Below are 17,708 nucleotides of genomic sequence, written 5' to 3'. Positions count from 1 at the left end.
TCGTAGCACATATATATGTGAATTACAGGTCTGTGAAATAGCATTACTTGAAAAAAAAAGCGGAGGCTTCATTTTGATTGAGTTTAATTATATTTTTTCTTATTGAAACAATAATGTTCTGAAAATGGGTAAATTAATATAGGGTTCATTCAAGAATGATTGACATCTACCAATTTAAGTTGGTAGTAGCCCACAAGTGCAGATTTCATGTTGCGGAATTCAGGTTGGAATTGTGAGTGAACAGTAATACATGTGAATCTATGCACTGACCGACGATAATTTGAATTTTGTACTGCTCCCCAGATAGCACAGAGACATCTTAAAGAAGTCTTAAAGACGTCTGTTACCGACATTGCATACGTCTCAAAGACGTCTGTCGACGCCTGGTATACGTCTTAGAGACGTCCAAGTTACAGCTTATGTTAAAGCTAAAAACGTCTCTGGGACGTCTTCTTGTAAGCTTTTATAGGTCCCAATCAACCTGAAATGTACATCTTTTAGACCTTCTGGAGGTCTAAATGGATTTCAAATAATGATTTTGCATATTAACATAATCGCTCTAATTTTTCAATGTATAAAATGTGTGAAATTTTGCAAATAAGTAAGTTCAAATTTCAAGGGTCAATTACAGAAATAAAAGAAATGAATTTTTTGATTGGCTTCATTTAATATTGATTTAACTGTATAACTGTATATAATTTGGTATTTAATGAACAAGATGGAAAAAGACAGCAAAAAAATATATTTATATTACTATACTATATAAGTTCCCTATCATTGGCCTTTTCAGCCACATTATTATCCTGATTGTCCGTAGGTAACGAAGTACCCTTCAGAAGCTCTATGAGATTGTACGAGCAGGAAGAACCAGTTGTGTTCTATGTAGGCTTTATAACTGTGTCCTTATAATTACTATATTTATATTATGCACCTTAGGCACAACACTGATAATTTTAACCCAAGAGTGGATGGAGCCCACACCCGTATCGACTAGAAAATAACTTCTCTAGCTCGGGATCGAACTCAATACCCCGTGTTTGCAATATACTGACCCGACGCTTTAACCACCAAGCTACGAACGCTACAATTAAAGCTACAATCAATATACAACATCAATATGACTACTTGAATTTGGTTAGGTATCGTTCACTCTCAATTTGTGCCTATATAATACATCTTGAAGATTTAAAAGTTCGACGTCTTGAACACGTCCAAGAACAGACGTCTTGAAGATTGAAAAGTACGACGTCTCAAAGACGTCTAAGAACAGACATCTTAAAGACGGCCTTTTTGAGGCTTAAGACGTCCAGACCAATATAAGGCTCATTTTGGACGTCTCAAAGATGTCTTGTGGTATCTGGGATCTTTATGTTCTCAATTTAATCGTACAAATTGCAAACATAATTTCTCAGATTGGGGGTTATTTGGGATTGCAGTCAAAAAAAAACGAATGGATCACTCTTTATTCTTTATACTCGAGCTTTCGGAATGTATTCATTCCTTCCTCAGGAGCAGCTACAATTCAAAAAACAACACAGATTAAATCGTACAATCAAAAAACAATTTCTCTTACAATGTGAGGTTTTCTCGTTATGGGTATTCGATTCATAAGTCTTCTACTATGGTAATTAGGAATCTTGCGCTAAATCATAAACCTAACTAATGATGATTTTTACAAAATGATCGTCCAGATAAATATATAATCAATTCGGAAAATTTTCCCATGCAATAGTTATATATTTATCTGGACGATCATTTTGTAAAAATCATCATTAGTTAGGTTTATGATTTAGTGCAAGATTCCTAATTACCATAGTAGAAGACTTATGAATCGAATACCCATAACGAGAAAACCTCACATTGTAAGAGAAATTGTTTTTTGATTGTACGATTTAATCTGTGTTGTTTTTTGAATTGTAGCTGCTCCTGAGGAAGGAATGAATACATTCCGAAAGCTCGAGTATAAAGAATAAAGAGTGATCCATTCGTTTTTTTTTTACTGCAATCCCAAATAACCCCCAATCTGAGTATAAGCAGACAGTCGATACTTATTTACCTGAAACATAATTTCATCAATTCTGAATGCTGATTAATATGCTCTGAATTTTTCTTTTCAAATTCGAAGATGTATTGAAATCTAGTTAGCATAGACCAGTTCCATGCATTAAAAAAATATTGCTTTACCATAGCAACGAACAATATCTCATTTGGAGTGTTAGTGGTTTGAGGTCAAAAAAGTAAACCAGAGTTACGCAATGAACTTAAAGAAAGAAGAAGTCCACCGAAATTGTGAAAATCGAAAAATTGGAGTATCATCAAGTACCTGTAGTTGAAAAGGTTAAGAGGTAAGCAAATTTACGAAGATATGCTTAGCAACGAACAATATCTCATTTGAAGTGTTAGTGGTTAGAGGTCGAAAAAGTAAACCAGAGTTACGCAATGAACTAAAAGAAAGAAGATGTCCATCGAAATTGTGAAAATCGAAAAATTGGAGTATCATCAAGTACCTGTAGTTGAAAAGGTTAAGAGGCGAGCAAATTTACGAAGATATGCTTAATACCCTTGGTGAACAATGTCTTTCGTATGCGACCGTGAAAAATTGGACTACAAGCTTCAAAAGAGGGGAATTTTCCATTGAAGATGATGACCGATCGGGAAGGCCAGTTTCAGGCAAATATATCGATACAGTTCATTACATGATTATATCATACCGTCGAATAGACGACTTCAGGAACGTTTTCCAACCTTGTAAATCATAGAAAAAAGTCTTTCAATGGGAACGTATTTTTTATTTTTTTTATATTTGTGCCTTTCGGTTGCATTCATCACTTTACAATCCGTGGAATATCCCCGGCTTTCAAATCCAAGTGATATAAACGAAAATTTATATTGAATTTTTAAGGTGAGTTATTCAGGCCATAAATTAGAGTTATGTAGATTGGAAACTTCCATACTACGAGACGAAACTACAATGACTCTAACGAGACAGTGGCAACAATTGTAGTCTCGTTTTTCATCGTTTCAGCAAGAATATGGCGGATTTGGTCAGGTGACGTGACGTGAGTCAATCCGCATTCCGAATTAGAGATCATAGCATTGAAATCTGTGCTTCTAAGCCGCCATATTCTTGCTAAATTTCCAATTGTCGCCACTGTGTTTGATAAAGTCACGACGAAACTACGAAACTACAGTGACTCTAACGAGACAGTGTCGACAATTGGAAATTTAGCAAGAATATGGCGGCTTAGAAGCACAGATTTCAATGCTATGATCTCTAATTCAGAATGCGAATTAGCTCTTGTCACGTCACGTGACCAAATCCGCCATATTCTTGCTAAAACGATGAAAAACGAGACCACAATTGTCGCCACTGTCTCGTTAGAGTCACTCTAGACGAATCCGTTTTTTTGCGCCCTCTCTTAACCTGGGGTGAATTAATGCGTGTTTCTTTCAATATACAATTAATAGATGACGTTGGAAATAAGTAGATTTCTTTCAACCTTCAACTTCATTCACAGGACAAGGAGAGATTTGTGTTGTCATTTGAAATTTTGAAGATGAATCATTTTTAATTCGAATGTTTGAAAATATTTCATATATCCTAGTTTAGGCAGTGAGTTATTATTCCTATAATTTTGTCAGGTTTTTTTCATCCCCTTCAGGTAATGAAGAACATTTTTAGCTAACTGTTTTATTTTTACCTATTGAATTATGCATTTTCAAATGGACTTGTTAACATTCGATACATTGAAGTTGTAACGAACGATACTACCAATTTTTCTCACTTATGAAATGACTCAATTTCGGAACAAGTAAAGTAAAACAAGTAAATATCAGAAGGGTGTATGTAGGTACAACAGTATCGCATACTACCAGGTACACTGTTGAAAAGGAAAATATCAAAATATATTTTCGGATATCCGATTAGAAAAAGAAATCCCTTATTCCCTTGTTGGAGAAAGCATAAATTCTACGTAAAAGTTACGATTGTGGCGACTGTGAAATAGCTTATCATGGAAAACTTTCAAATACCAAATTGTATTGATCGGTTTTTACATTGACAATTATGCGAATGAAAGAATACTACTGTGGTAATTTATTCGTATCATAAAAATACTAAACTACTGATATTTCATCTGAACTAAATATCAGTACATTGGTGTTTATTTTATTCGATACGAATAAATTGTCAAGTAGTTTTCTTGCGGTCACATCACAATGATAATTCGAATTTCCTGCAATGTATGGAGAACAGACTGAAAACACAGAAATTATATTCGTTCTTTTTGTTTGACAACACACAGCTTTTTTTTCAAAACCAGATCTACTCAAGCTTCACCCCAGTCCACCAGAGGTCGCGAATGTTTCAAAATATTGTGAGAGTTTCGTATCCACATCACCTCAATCTATGATTCAGGCGTTTTTTTCGTGTTTCGTGCATTATAGCCATATTTTGGCGATTAAGCGTCTTAATCGATGTCTTAAAGCGTCTTTAAGCGTGACGTCATTAATTTTGTTGTCGCAAAAATAGAGCCATATTTTGGCGATTAAGCGTCTTAATCGATGTCTTAAAGCGTCTTTAAGCGTGACGTCATTAATTTTGTTGTCGCAAAAATAGAATATCGCTGATGGTTGAGTCATCTGTCGTTGTCATTAGACAGCGAATCGAATTGTGAATTTTTCAATTTCTGTTCTTTGGCTATTATTTGAAAAATATTTATTTATTCTAAATGATAATGCAGAAACTGCATTATTGGCAATAAAAGCACTCTTCCCTAGTAGGAATTCAAATCAAATTCGATATAAACAATATATTCTCCCTTCTTCTATATATTACCTCTTTCCGCTTAAGACGACACAGGCCAGAGACAAGATGACTCTATGACACAGGCGCTCTCCACAGACCGCCAGGTTCCGCGTCTTAAAGACTGACGTCATGACTTATTCGCTCGAATAGCACCGCTTAAAGACGCTTCACGCGTCTTAATCGCGAAAATATGGCTTAGAATATCGCTGATGGTTGAGTCATCTGTCCTTGTCATTAGACAGCGAATCGAATTGTGAATTTTTCAATTTCTGTTCTTTGGCTATTATTTGAAAAATATTTATTTATTCTAAATGCATTATTGGCAATAAAAGCACTCTTCCCTAGTAGGAATTCGAATCAAATTCGATATAAACAACATATTCTCCCTTCTTCTTTTTATTACCTCTTTCCGCTTAAGACGTTCTGTGCTTAAGACGACACAGGCCAGAGACAAGATGACTCTATGACACAGGCGCTCTCCACAGACCGCCAGGTTCCGCTTAAAGCGTCTTAAAGACTGATGTCATGACTTATTCGCTCGAATAGCACCGCTTAAAGACGCTTCACGCGTCTTAATCGCGAAAATATGGCTTATATTTATAGTTTCATCCATAGACTAATAATTAATTTATTTATTAGACTATGGTTTCACCACAGAAATCCTCAAGTCAAGTGTTTCGTGATGAAACCATAGTTTAATAATGAATAAATCAGTCTATGGATGAAATCATAAATATAATGCAGGAAACACAAAAAAAAACGCCTGAATAATGTCAAAACTCACCTTAAAAATTCAATATAAATTTTCTTTTATATCACTTGGATTTGAGAGCCGGGGATAGGATTGTAAAATGATGAAACCAACCGAAAAGCACAAATATAAATAAAAAAAAATTCGTTTGCATTGAAAGATTTTTTCAATTATTTACAAGGTTGGCGAACGTTCCTAAACTCGTCCATTAGACGGTCCCAATATAAACAGAACAATGTTATGCATGAACACTGAAACGGATTGCGTGGCGAAGGTTTTGTGTGACTATTTTGCCGGTGTTGCTGATGATATTGTTGAGGGAAGAATACTTCCCCTCTCTGCCCGCTCATGCCTCCGCCTAAAAGAACTGTCAAATGCACAGATTACAGAGTAGCTCGGAGTAGGTCAAATGTATATAAAATCTATGACCACAGAGTAGATAATCGATGACTACCGAATCCGAACAGTATTCGATGAATAACCGGCGGACTATGGTAGTCAAGTGGGTTATGGGCCATTAAAGATTGATAAAAATTGATATAAATGAAGGCATATTGAGTATTGGTGTTGTGAAAATAACTTCAAGTAGCATCAAAGCTTTTTATCTTCGATAATACATATTATATATATCCATATGTGTTATATCTTGGTGCAAGTTGCAGTACAAAGAGAAAGTATTTAAAAATGGCGTCCACATCCATAAGCAACGCTGAGTCTGGGGATGAAATGAGTTGTTTCACCACTGATGAAAATAATCCTTGTACAAAAGGAAATAATACTGTCGTATCAATGACGGAACAGGAATTTCGAGATAAAATCCAACAAGAGGTATTGAAATCCATTTCGAGCTTGACTGGCACACTAGCTCCCTTACTGACGCAAATGAAACAATCGCAAGATTTCACCAGCAATCCAGTGTTCTCCAAAATTGATAAGGAAGACCGACTGGCTGGTTCCAAGAATTTCATCCCGTGGAAGCAAAGACTTGAATTGGATTTAAGATCAAATGGACTGTCATCATTTATCATTAAAGAATTAGGTGCTGATGAGGACCTTTCAAGAGAGAGACGTGTTTAACTGGACGCACTCCAATATATCAGGTCCACCGTCTCCACTGAAATTGCCAACTCTTTATTGAGATTCACTACAGCCTATGCTGCTTTCCAACACATAGCAAGGACGTTTGGTAACCAATCGTTGCAGGAAAAGATTAAGTTGGAACTTAGAGAGATGAAACTTCATTTTGCAGACCACTACAATCCAGTTAAGTTTGTTAATGATTTTGATAATATATTTGCAGAACACAAAGCTCTGGGAACTGAATTTGATCCTGAAGTCATTGTGTCTAAGTTTCTGGTCAGGATTGATGACAAATATAAGGAAGGTCATCCATATTCAATATTCTACAACACAATACTGCAATGCCCTGAGGAGATGAGGACTATCGAGCATGTAAAACAAAGATTTTTAGATGTTGATAATAGGAGTTGCCGTAAGTTCTTCAAATCTGTTATTAGTCATGATCATGAAAATGTAATAAAATTAGAATATGAGCTCTATAATATAGATCTAGAATATGAATTAAGTGAATATAATATTGTGTGTTTCGATGGTTTCCATTCGAAATCAGATATTTTTATAAATAATATAATTACAGCACAAAAACATGTAGGTAAACGCTCCTTTGGAGAAAGATATGACTCTAGGGTCAAAAGACCCAGAACAGATGGGTTCAAAACCCGACATGATTGTGACTCGAGAGGGTCTGGTGACAAGAAAGTTAAAACTCCAACTGAGTTGTTTAAAATGCAGAAAGTTAATCTGACTGATCTATATTCAAATGACGAAATTGTAAAACTTCACAATATGACAAAGGAGGAAAAGATGCAGAATAGGTGTGGGAAATGTGGAACTTATTTTCACAAAAGTTCTGAATGCAAATATAATAAGAAGTTTTGCTACTGCTGCCACCAATTTGGGCACATAGTAAAAGATTGTTCACTTAAAAAGAAAGGTAAAACTATGCCACAAGATTACAAGGAAATTGTTATTGAATGTTCGAAAATAATCAACTATTTTGATAAAGATCTATCTTTTATTGTGGACTCGGGTGCAACACATCATGCAGTTTTTGATAAGTCACTATTAGAGACACTAGAAATTTACGAAAACCCAAAAAGAGTCCATCTCGCTAGTGATAAAACACATATGAAGGCTTTGGGACAAGGTTCACTCATGATTTTATTGAGATTTGGATCGAAATGTCACCTGGTCAATCTAAATCTTGAGCGTTCAAACATTCAATAACCAATTTGAAACATCAATTATCTTGAACAATAATAACGAATTCATTTATTCCAGAAAATTCGAAGAAAAGATTGGATTGATACAAGTCAAGCATAACTTATTCCGTTTGCTGACTAAAACTCGCTCTCAAGTGGATAAGTGTAATAGCATACTAAATAATTCATATATTAATGTTTCTGAAATAAATGTATCCAACAAAGAGAAACAGTGTCCCATTGTCTTAAACAAGAATAGTTTATCTATCGCTAAATCAAAAAGAAATAAGAAAGTCAAGAAACTCTCACCAAAACAAAGGGAATTGCTTATATCGGAGGGGGACCTTTACCTTTGGCATAATAGAATGGGACACATTTCTCAAAACTATTTAAATAAACTGAAGAGTAACTCACTGGGTATGAATGATTTTATTTTTGAGAAAACAATTTCCAAATGTCAAATATGTGCTCAATCTAAAATGACTAGAAAAAGTTTTAATACTGACAGAGACGGTGCTCAACATCCATGTGAAATAATTCATGCTGATCTGATTCATTTTTCTATTCCTACATTTATAAAACAAAATAAGTATATATTGACTGTACTAGATGATTACTCACGCTATTTAATGATTTTCACTATTAAAAACAAAACTGAAGTGTCCAATTGTCTGGATAAAGCATTTGTAAATTTCAAAACAATGTTTCAGCCTAATCATCATTTTCGCTTTCTAAGGTGTGACAATGGTACTGAATTTATAGGTGCTAAAACATTAGAAGTTCTCAGAGTTTTTGAAATTCAAATCCAAGCTGCAGAACCATATGCTCATGAACATAATGGGACTATTGAGAGGCTTAACAGAACACTAGAAGAACGCATTCGAGCACTATTGTTTACATCTGGATTTCCAAAATCATTTTGGGGTCTTGCAGCCCATTGTGCTGAGTATTTATATAATAGAACACCTCACTCTGCAATTGATTATTTGACACCTTATGGAAAAGCATTCAATAAACAACCAAATTTGCATTATCTTAAAATTTTTGGCTCAAGAGCTTATGTTCTAAACGAGACAGTACCCAAGGGTAATAAAACAGAATCTCGGTCATCCATCCAATATTTAATTGGATTCACTGATACTCGTTATGTTACATTTGATCCTAAGACTAGAAAAACAAATAATTGTTGTTCTGTTAAAATTGATGAGAAAATATTGTATAAAAATGACTTTCCAAGGCAACATGATGAAATGTTAACAAGAATTGATAGCAATGTTTTACATGATAATGATGCCCAAAGGGCAGACACGAATACCCCCACACATGTAGGTGTCTCACATGATGATGCTCGAAGAGCAGAAAGGATTATTCCAACAAGTGATAATATCTCACCTGGTAACGATGCTCAAAGAGCAGACAGGAATACTGACCTAACAGAAAATGTAATTGAAATTGTTTATATTGATGAACTACCAACTGAACCAAATATAAATTCAATTCATATTCATAATATGAAACACTCGCCATACGAAGCTGGAGATTCGCTTTTTGACAAGGAAATGATTTCTTTGAATGAAGTTCCTCTTAGTTTCAAAGAAGCTATCTCCAGCATAAGTCACTCAGAGTGGACAAATGCCATTAAAACCGAACTGGAATCCATGGAAAAGCATAAGTTTGGTCATTAGTACCTAAGATGAAAGGTATGAACATAGTTCCAGTAAAATGGATTTTTGGAATCAAACCTGATGGTAGAAAAAGGGCACGTTTGGTGGCTGTTGGTTGCAAAGATTCAGAATCATACTCCCCATCAGACAAGGCCTCACCAACTCCCAGTGCAGATACAATACGTTGGATTTTTGCCCATGTCTCATATTCGAAAATACATCTAGTACAATTAGATGTAAAAACAACGTTCTTGCATGGAGAACTTGACAGGGTAAAATATATTAGTATACCACCTGGGGTAGAAGGCGATCGAAAGACGCAAGTCTGCAAACTTAATAAGGCAATGTATGGTCTCGTTACCGCTGGTACTTAACCTTCGACAAGAAAATGAAAGAATTGGGTTTTGTTCGTAGTTGCAGAGAATCATGTCTGTACACCAAGACAGTAGATTCAACACTAGTTTTAGTCCTGGTTTATGTTGATGACATATTAGTAGCAAGTTCTAGCAGAGAATTGTGTGATGATTTTATAGAATCGTTATCGAAGTATTTTGACATTAAAATACTGGGTTTCCCCGAAAGATTTTTGAGCATAGAAATACACATCAACAAGAATAAAGTGATTTCTTTATCACAAGAAAAGTTTCTGGAAGAAGTTCTCAACAACTTCCACATGAAAGAATCGCATCCTGTCAAGAATCCTATCCTGAGAAATGTGGATTATTCAAAGCTTGTCAAAAACCAAACTAACTTCCCCTTTAAAAGGGCACTTGGCAGCCTTATGTGGCATGCTAACTATACAAGGCCAGACATTACATATGCTACTCACTATCTAGCACGATTCCAAGCAAACCCTACAGAGGAACACTGGATTATGCTCAAAAGAATTTTTCGTTACTTGAATGGAACAAGAAATAGTGGGATAATATTTGACAAGAGAAATGAGAATGTGATCGAAGCCTATGTGGATTCATCTTACAAAGATGATCCAAACACAAAGAAATCCACCACAGGATATCTTATACGTTATCATGGAAATATTATTTCATGGAAATCTCGACTACAGCATAGTATGGCACACTCAACAACACATGCAGAATACATATCAATTACGGATGCTGCTACTGACATAATTTTCTTAGCTAGAATAATTGAGGAATCCCTAGATTTCAAGAAAAATGTTTTTCCTGTGCCTATATTTGAAGACAATAGCTCTTGTTTATCACAATGTGAGAACACATTTACTCGAACACAATTGAAATACATTGAGAAAAAGTACCTTGATGTCAAGGACTTTGATATGAAAATGCTGAAAGTTCACAAGATTGATTCGAAACATCAGATTGCAGATATTCTAACCAAACCTTTAACCAGTGAGCAATTCTCAAACTTATCTGCTGAAATAATAAGCAAAATAACACGAACGTCCTGAGAATAAATATCTATGCGATATTCAAGGACTCTATATATTGAAATGAGTTGTTACCTAAATGTTAAAAATGATCTCAATGATGTTCTGAAAGAAATATCTTCGCGATATTCAAGAACTATAATAATTGATATGATTTGTTAAATGATAAGAATTAACGTCCTGAAGAAAATATCTTTGCGATATTCATGGACCACTAAGAAATATGCTGAAAATAATTATTATCTTTATTAGAGATGTTTGAAATATAGATGTTAGACAAGATAGACATGTAGATGAAACTTGGTGTAATGTGTATAATAAATTGTTATTACATGATTTTATTTATTTATTTTTTTCTCTAGAGTCAATACTATTCGTCAGATGGGCGTTGACATAGAGAGAAAGGTAATTGAGAAAAATATTAATAATAATAAGAGAAAGGTACAAATTATAAGACACGTCGGCATGGGAGGGGGTGTTGGGGGAAGAATACTTCCCCTCTCTGCCCGCTCATGCCTCCGCCTAAAAGAACTGTCAAATGCACAGATTACAGAGTAGGTCAAATGTATATAAGATCTATGACCACAGAGTAGATAATCGATGACTACCGAATCCGAACAGTATTCGATGAATAATCGGCGGACTATGGTAGTCAAGTGATATTGTTAGTAAAAGCTTTGGCACTTTCAAACCGTTGATTTGTACCTCATCTGAGATTATGCCATCTACCTTTTTCTTCAGACCTGTGACGAAACAGGATGTTCTGTTTGCCATTGGTCAACTTAAAAATGGGAAATGCTCAGGAATTGATGGCATTTCCACCAGAGTTATTAAATACATCGCTGGAGATATATCTGAATATCTAGCTGAGTTTAGGGCAAACTCCCAGGTATTGTCATACCTGTGTTTAAGAAAGGTGATCCTCAAAGCATTATGAATTATATGCCAATTGCATTTTTGAGCATCTTCTCCAAAATTTTTGAAGAATTGGCTAACAGCAGGATGGATGAATTTTTGAAAAGGTTCAATTTAATCTCCGACTATCAGTATGGCTTTATTAGAAGGGGCCGTTCAACTCACTCTGCTGCATATAACCTCCTTTTGGGGATGTTTATAGACTTTTGGATTAGGGGCTTTTAGTGGTGGCCATATTTTTTGACTTATCGCATACATTTGACATTCTTCACCTCAACCAAATGAAGACCAAATTATGCGATATTGGTTTCACTTGCTATTCGATGAAGTGGATTTATTCCTTCAAACTCAGCAACGTATCTATTTTTTTTTATTTTTATTATTTTCATGTAGTTATACAAGTCTCTGTCAAAAAAAAATTCCCCAAACCTGAAAACACATGCTCAGAAGATAATTGCGATGTTTTCATCTGCTTTCATATGTGAATCACATCGTTTGTGATGCAAAAATCAAAATGAAGTTCATCACTTCTTGTGAGAACGTGTATTGTTAATTTTGTTCTTGACCCGCCTAGATTAGATTTCAGTTTTTCTGGCCCTTCCCTTAACAAGTTTGCCCATGCTTGGTCTATGTCAAGGATCCTTTATTTATAAATCACATCGATTTTCGACCTTAATGCCATCAGTTTAGAAAAGCATATATTACAGTACATATTCACGATCGCATGCAACTCTGTATTCAGACTGGTAACTGGAGTGGATTATAAATTACAGTTACGGTAACAAACCCCCAATTAATGAAGACGAATTGTTACTGCTTTACTCACATTGTGACGCCACTCCACTTTGTAGACAGGTGGGTGAGCATTGACGATGCAGTCGAAATAGACATCGGAACCCTCCCGAATCGTGTCCGGGTTCAGCGATGCTCCAAGAATTATCTGTGCCTCGGGAGTATCTGAAATAGAATAGGAAATATGGAATTGTTATTTCATCATTCACCAGAGAACGCGCTGGGTTATATAATATTAAACTCAATACTAATTTCACTTCTACTTCCTCAAATCATTGAGTTTGGAATAGTTCAAGTTTGTGATTGTACTAACGTCAAACTTGCATAGGTATCTTCGTGCATGGGGAGCATAATGGAGCACGATTCGAGACAAACCTGGATTAACACACTCACATAAAGTTCAATCTGTCCTATTTCACTGATTAAATAGATTACAATTTCTCTTTGAAGAAATGATATCGAGCAATGTAAATAGGTAACAAATTCTCATTCCACTATGTAAAAATTATGTGGATGATTCTGTCCTGAATCTGAAGCAATGATTAATGACGTAGAAACGTGGTTCATTCAATACCATGAGAAGATTCAATTCACCATGAGTCGGAAGACCATATACAGAGTTGCCATCGACAACTTTGAGAAGAAGGTTTGCGCTAAATAAATGACCTTCAAAAGACGATCTAGGTGGGCAAAGGCCAACTTTCACGAATCAGGTGGAAACCGAACTGGTTGACCAATTTAATAATCAAATTTATGTTATTTTCAGTTTTATGCCATCAAAGGAAACATATGCGCTTATGATGGCACCCGAGACAAAATTTTTGAAAATGTTTTCATTCATTTCCTTTCAAATTAATGCTGAAAATATGAGAAAAAATGTAAACTACATGTGAATAACACTAAATATGTATAGTCGATTATACAAAAAACATTTTTTCACTAGATATTTTGATAACTCGTTAATGGTTGTAACATGGGCACACTTCCCATACTGTTGCTTGTCTATATAAATAACCTATCGCCTGTGAGAAATTGCAGAGGTCACATTGTAAGCTTTTCCGATGATAGACAAAAACTGGAATACATTACACGATATCGCTGAAGAAAACATGAAGAAAGTTCAGACATAGTTTAATAGCAACCTCTTGAATATAGAAAGAAAAAAATACATTGCTTTGTCTTCAATTGCCACTGACCAACCAAGCGACAGGCGACTGCAAATTGAAAATGCACAATCCCAACTGCTCGAATGATGAATGTGTCATTGTCGATAATCCCTTAAGATGGCATAAACATATTTATATCACCAAAAAAATCAGCTCATTAAGTTATACATTTTACACCTTGAGTGCTTTATTGTGCCGAAAAACTTTGAAGATTTTATATACATCCCTTGTTGAATCGGTTATTGGATATTGTGGGTGAGAATTTTCATCACCACCCTGAATATCCTATGAGCCACCCAGAATAAAATTTTGAGGTTATACCAAAGAAGAGAAAATATTACTCGAGAAAAAGGTTATACGAGGAGATAGTAGTATCATGTGTACAATCTTTGTTCATATACAAAAGTTTAATGTGAACATGCAGAATAATACAAAATTCAAACTGAAAGTAAGAAATTGAGTTGAAGATAATGAAAATTATTTATTTGGTTTGCTCTAGCCCTCGATTGAAGGGTTTCCACCCTGGTTTCGCTCTTCCTCTGTTCTGTGTCTGCACCAGATAGGGAATGTTTTGTTGATTAGTGTTCTTTCTTTTGTTTCCTTTGGAAATATGGCGAGGGAAGAACAGGCATTCAGTTACCTATCCGGAGGACCATCGAATTTTCCAATATTAAATTGTAATCATAAGAAATATAATTTATGAAAAAATTTTGTACTTATATGGATGAATTAATGAAGTGAATAAATGAAAAAAACAAAATGAATAAATTTCAAGGCTGATTCGGTAGATTTGCACTTTATATTCACATAGTTACTGATAGTGGTCCACACTTCACTAGTAACGTATACAAGAAATTTTTGGAAAATAATAACATTGTATACTCGATTTCGCCTCCTAAATATCCAGCATCTAACAGAGCAGCGGAAAATTTTGTTGGAACTTTCAAAAATAAAGTTGGGAAAATAATGAAAAGCGGTATGCTATTGACTTATTCCTGTTTTACTATAGAAGAGTTGAACATTCAGCGACAGGTAAATCTCCGAGCTACGGAGACAAATTACAACAAGGTTTGATTTCTTGAAACCAAATAATTTAGATAATGTTGAGAAATATCAGTTTAAAACATACCTAGCTACATAAAACAACATATACGGATAGAAACTTTGAGGTGGGAGATGTGGTAATGGTTGATGATTAATCAACCTCAGCTAGGAATAAACGTATTAAAGCAAAAATAATTGATTAATTTTTATCCCCAATAAAATTTCATATAAAAACACACACTGGATTAATTTATACAAAACACTTGAATCAAATGCTTGAATTCAATAAACGCTGTATTAATATTAATGATAACAAACAAATTAATTCAGATGCATAACATCCGCAGATAATTAAATCAACGAATGTTACGATCTAAGTCGAACTAACAAACTACCATCGCTCGAAGTATTACCAGAATTTTCATTTCGTCGACAAAGAGTAGATGCTGACCATGGTTCGGTATTATTTATAAGACCGAAACCATGGTCAGCATCTACTCTTTGTCGACGAAATGAAAATTCTGATAATACTTCGAGCGATGGTAGTTTGTTAGTTCGATTTAGATCGTAACATTCGTTGATTTAATTATCTGCGGATGTTATGCATCTGAATTAATTTGTTTATTATTTACCTGCCTTACTGTTGAAGGCGTGATCCATTTCTTATTCTTATTAATGATAACTTTACTGAGTTATCGAAATGTAATTCGTTAAGGCGATCATCACGGATCAAAGATATATGAAATAAAATTTATAATTTATGAATAAAGCTTTATATATTTCTGTATTTGTATTGGTGATTATAGTTTAACGTAATTTTCACATGTGAGTATTTAGGATTGAACAACTCATAAATGTAACTGTTATGAAAGTGTATCTCAGAGTTAAGAATTCCAACAGATTGGCTTACAAATTTGTAATATAGATAGATATGTAACTAGTTAGTTTTATCGAATCATTTTGATACTTCTGGCGAATTTAGGTAACCTACGAAAATACTTGAAACGAAGAAATACTTACTTATGCTAAGGGCAAATTAATCAGAATTCAAAATTTATACAATTATTTTCACAATTTTTGGATCAACAGGAACATACAAAATAATATAAAATTCAAAATATCTTCGGCCAGTGTATGGAATTTAGTGTGATATATTAGTGTACTAAGTTGACAATTCTATGGGTGAGTGTTACTATTAATACCAAACTGAATTTCCTAACCCGAAATCTCACTTAATTTTGTTTTTCCGTAGCCCACCGAGATGTCAATAATTCTTGAAAAAATTAATTTATCAAATACATATACCTTAGATATTCCCAAATAAAACAATCATAAAGGTACATGAATAGTAGCAATTTGCAAATAAAGAATATCGCAGAAAATATTCATTCGCCGGAATAGTACGTATATTGCAAAATGAAATATTTCGACCATGAACCAATTTCAAATAGGTCTGTCCTTTCAACTGAATGAAATGGATAAATTTGACAATAAAACTCTTTCAATTATTAACCTGTTAATTTCTACATGTACAATAACCTTGATTGTAGCGTTAGTGGAGAGCATGGGAGTAAAACACAGATTGAAAATTCAGTAGTAGTATGTATTTTACGTATTCGTGTCTCCATAAGGGGATACTCTCTAATGAATATGTATTGCTATTTAGGGTATAAACAGCAATTCGTCGGCTTTCCTATCTGCCTTTCGAATATGACTGATTCCTTATTGAAAATTCTGATCCAATTAAACATGCTTTTGAAGGTATACGGGAACGTTTCTACGGGAATACATTGACAGAATATCTCAGTGGGAGTGAAGATCTTCCTGAATAGTACAATCAACCACTCTTTGGTTCAATTAATCATCTGCATGAACTCCCCAGGATACATGTACAGTTCCGCTGAAATGCAGTTTCCAATCCGAGTGGCAGTTGCAATTTCAATTTATTTGAACCGAGTGATAAATTGATAATAGTAGAAATCTTTATGCGTTTTCATTACTAGATACCGAAAAAAATCATCAAACGTTTTGTGAGCTTGGAACGGTATTATTATTTCATTTCATTCTTGGAATAACAAAATATTTTCAATTCGAGAACCCATTTTCATCCTTCTATCAAACAAACACAATGAACCTTCACTCAGCTCTCGTTATCTCGACAAAGACTAAACCGAATGTCATGAACATGTTCAAAGAGCCAAAAAATAATTGAGAAAACAATCTATATTATCTTGACCATTTTAACTTTCGCAATTGAGAAACGAACTTTCATTTGGTAATATTTTTCTCTTATTCTCGGGTTATTGGATTAACTTTTCCTAGTTTCCATCAGTTTGCTCATTTTTAATTAGTGAGTGAAGTTTGCTATTAGTAGTCATACAGGTATATTAAAAAATGCAAAAATAGGAACACTGCACAGGGGCTACCCTTTCTGCCTGCATTCACAGTCCCTTGTTAATTCAGATACAATGGGGTATTTATACTCTTTCTTTTGAATGCTTGAATTATTGATGGATAGACTGCTTTCTTATTAAAAAAATAATTCTTGTATTTTTTCAAAGATGATATCAGGTTTTGCAGCAATCGATTGAAGTACTTAATTCTGCCGAAGAGGGCTTTTTAATGAAGCATTATGCTAAGGATCATCTGAGAAAACAGTGAATTCAATATAAGAAGACATAGTTGAAGGCCCACCGATTATTATTCTTGTTTTTTGTAGGTTATTTCATTTGTTTATTTCATATTGTCCAGAAATAATTAAGAATTTATTTCCAGATTACATATATAAGGAGTATGAATGAATATGATTATGACTTTAGCCTTGCGGCTTTCACACTCCTCACCAGAGGAAAATTCACTTATACCAGATATCAAAA

The 17,708-nt window shown here is 34.4% G+C and overlaps 1 protein-coding gene across 2 annotated transcripts in view; it reads right to left on the bottom strand.

Annotated features, from left to right (window-relative positions):
- LOC123306460 (nephrin-like) overlaps positions 1–17,708 on the bottom strand; it is a 907,827-nt gene that overhangs the window by 309,258 nt on the left and 580,861 nt on the right. For both annotated transcript variants that reach the window (XM_044888477.1, XM_044888478.1), the window contains one exon: positions 12,657–12,787. In XM_044888477.1, the coding sequence (XP_044744412.1) occupies positions 12,657–12,787 (131 nt within the window). The remainder of the gene's footprint in view (positions 1–12,656; positions 12,788–17,708) is intronic.

This window comes from Coccinella septempunctata, chromosome 2 (assembly GCF_907165205.1).
Source record: "Coccinella septempunctata chromosome 2, icCocSept1.1, whole genome shotgun sequence".
NCBI classification, from domain to species: domain Eukaryota; kingdom Metazoa; phylum Arthropoda; class Insecta; order Coleoptera; family Coccinellidae; genus Coccinella; species Coccinella septempunctata.
The sequence above is the reverse complement of the archived record's forward strand: the minus strand, read 5'-3'. Positions and strand labels throughout refer to the sequence as shown.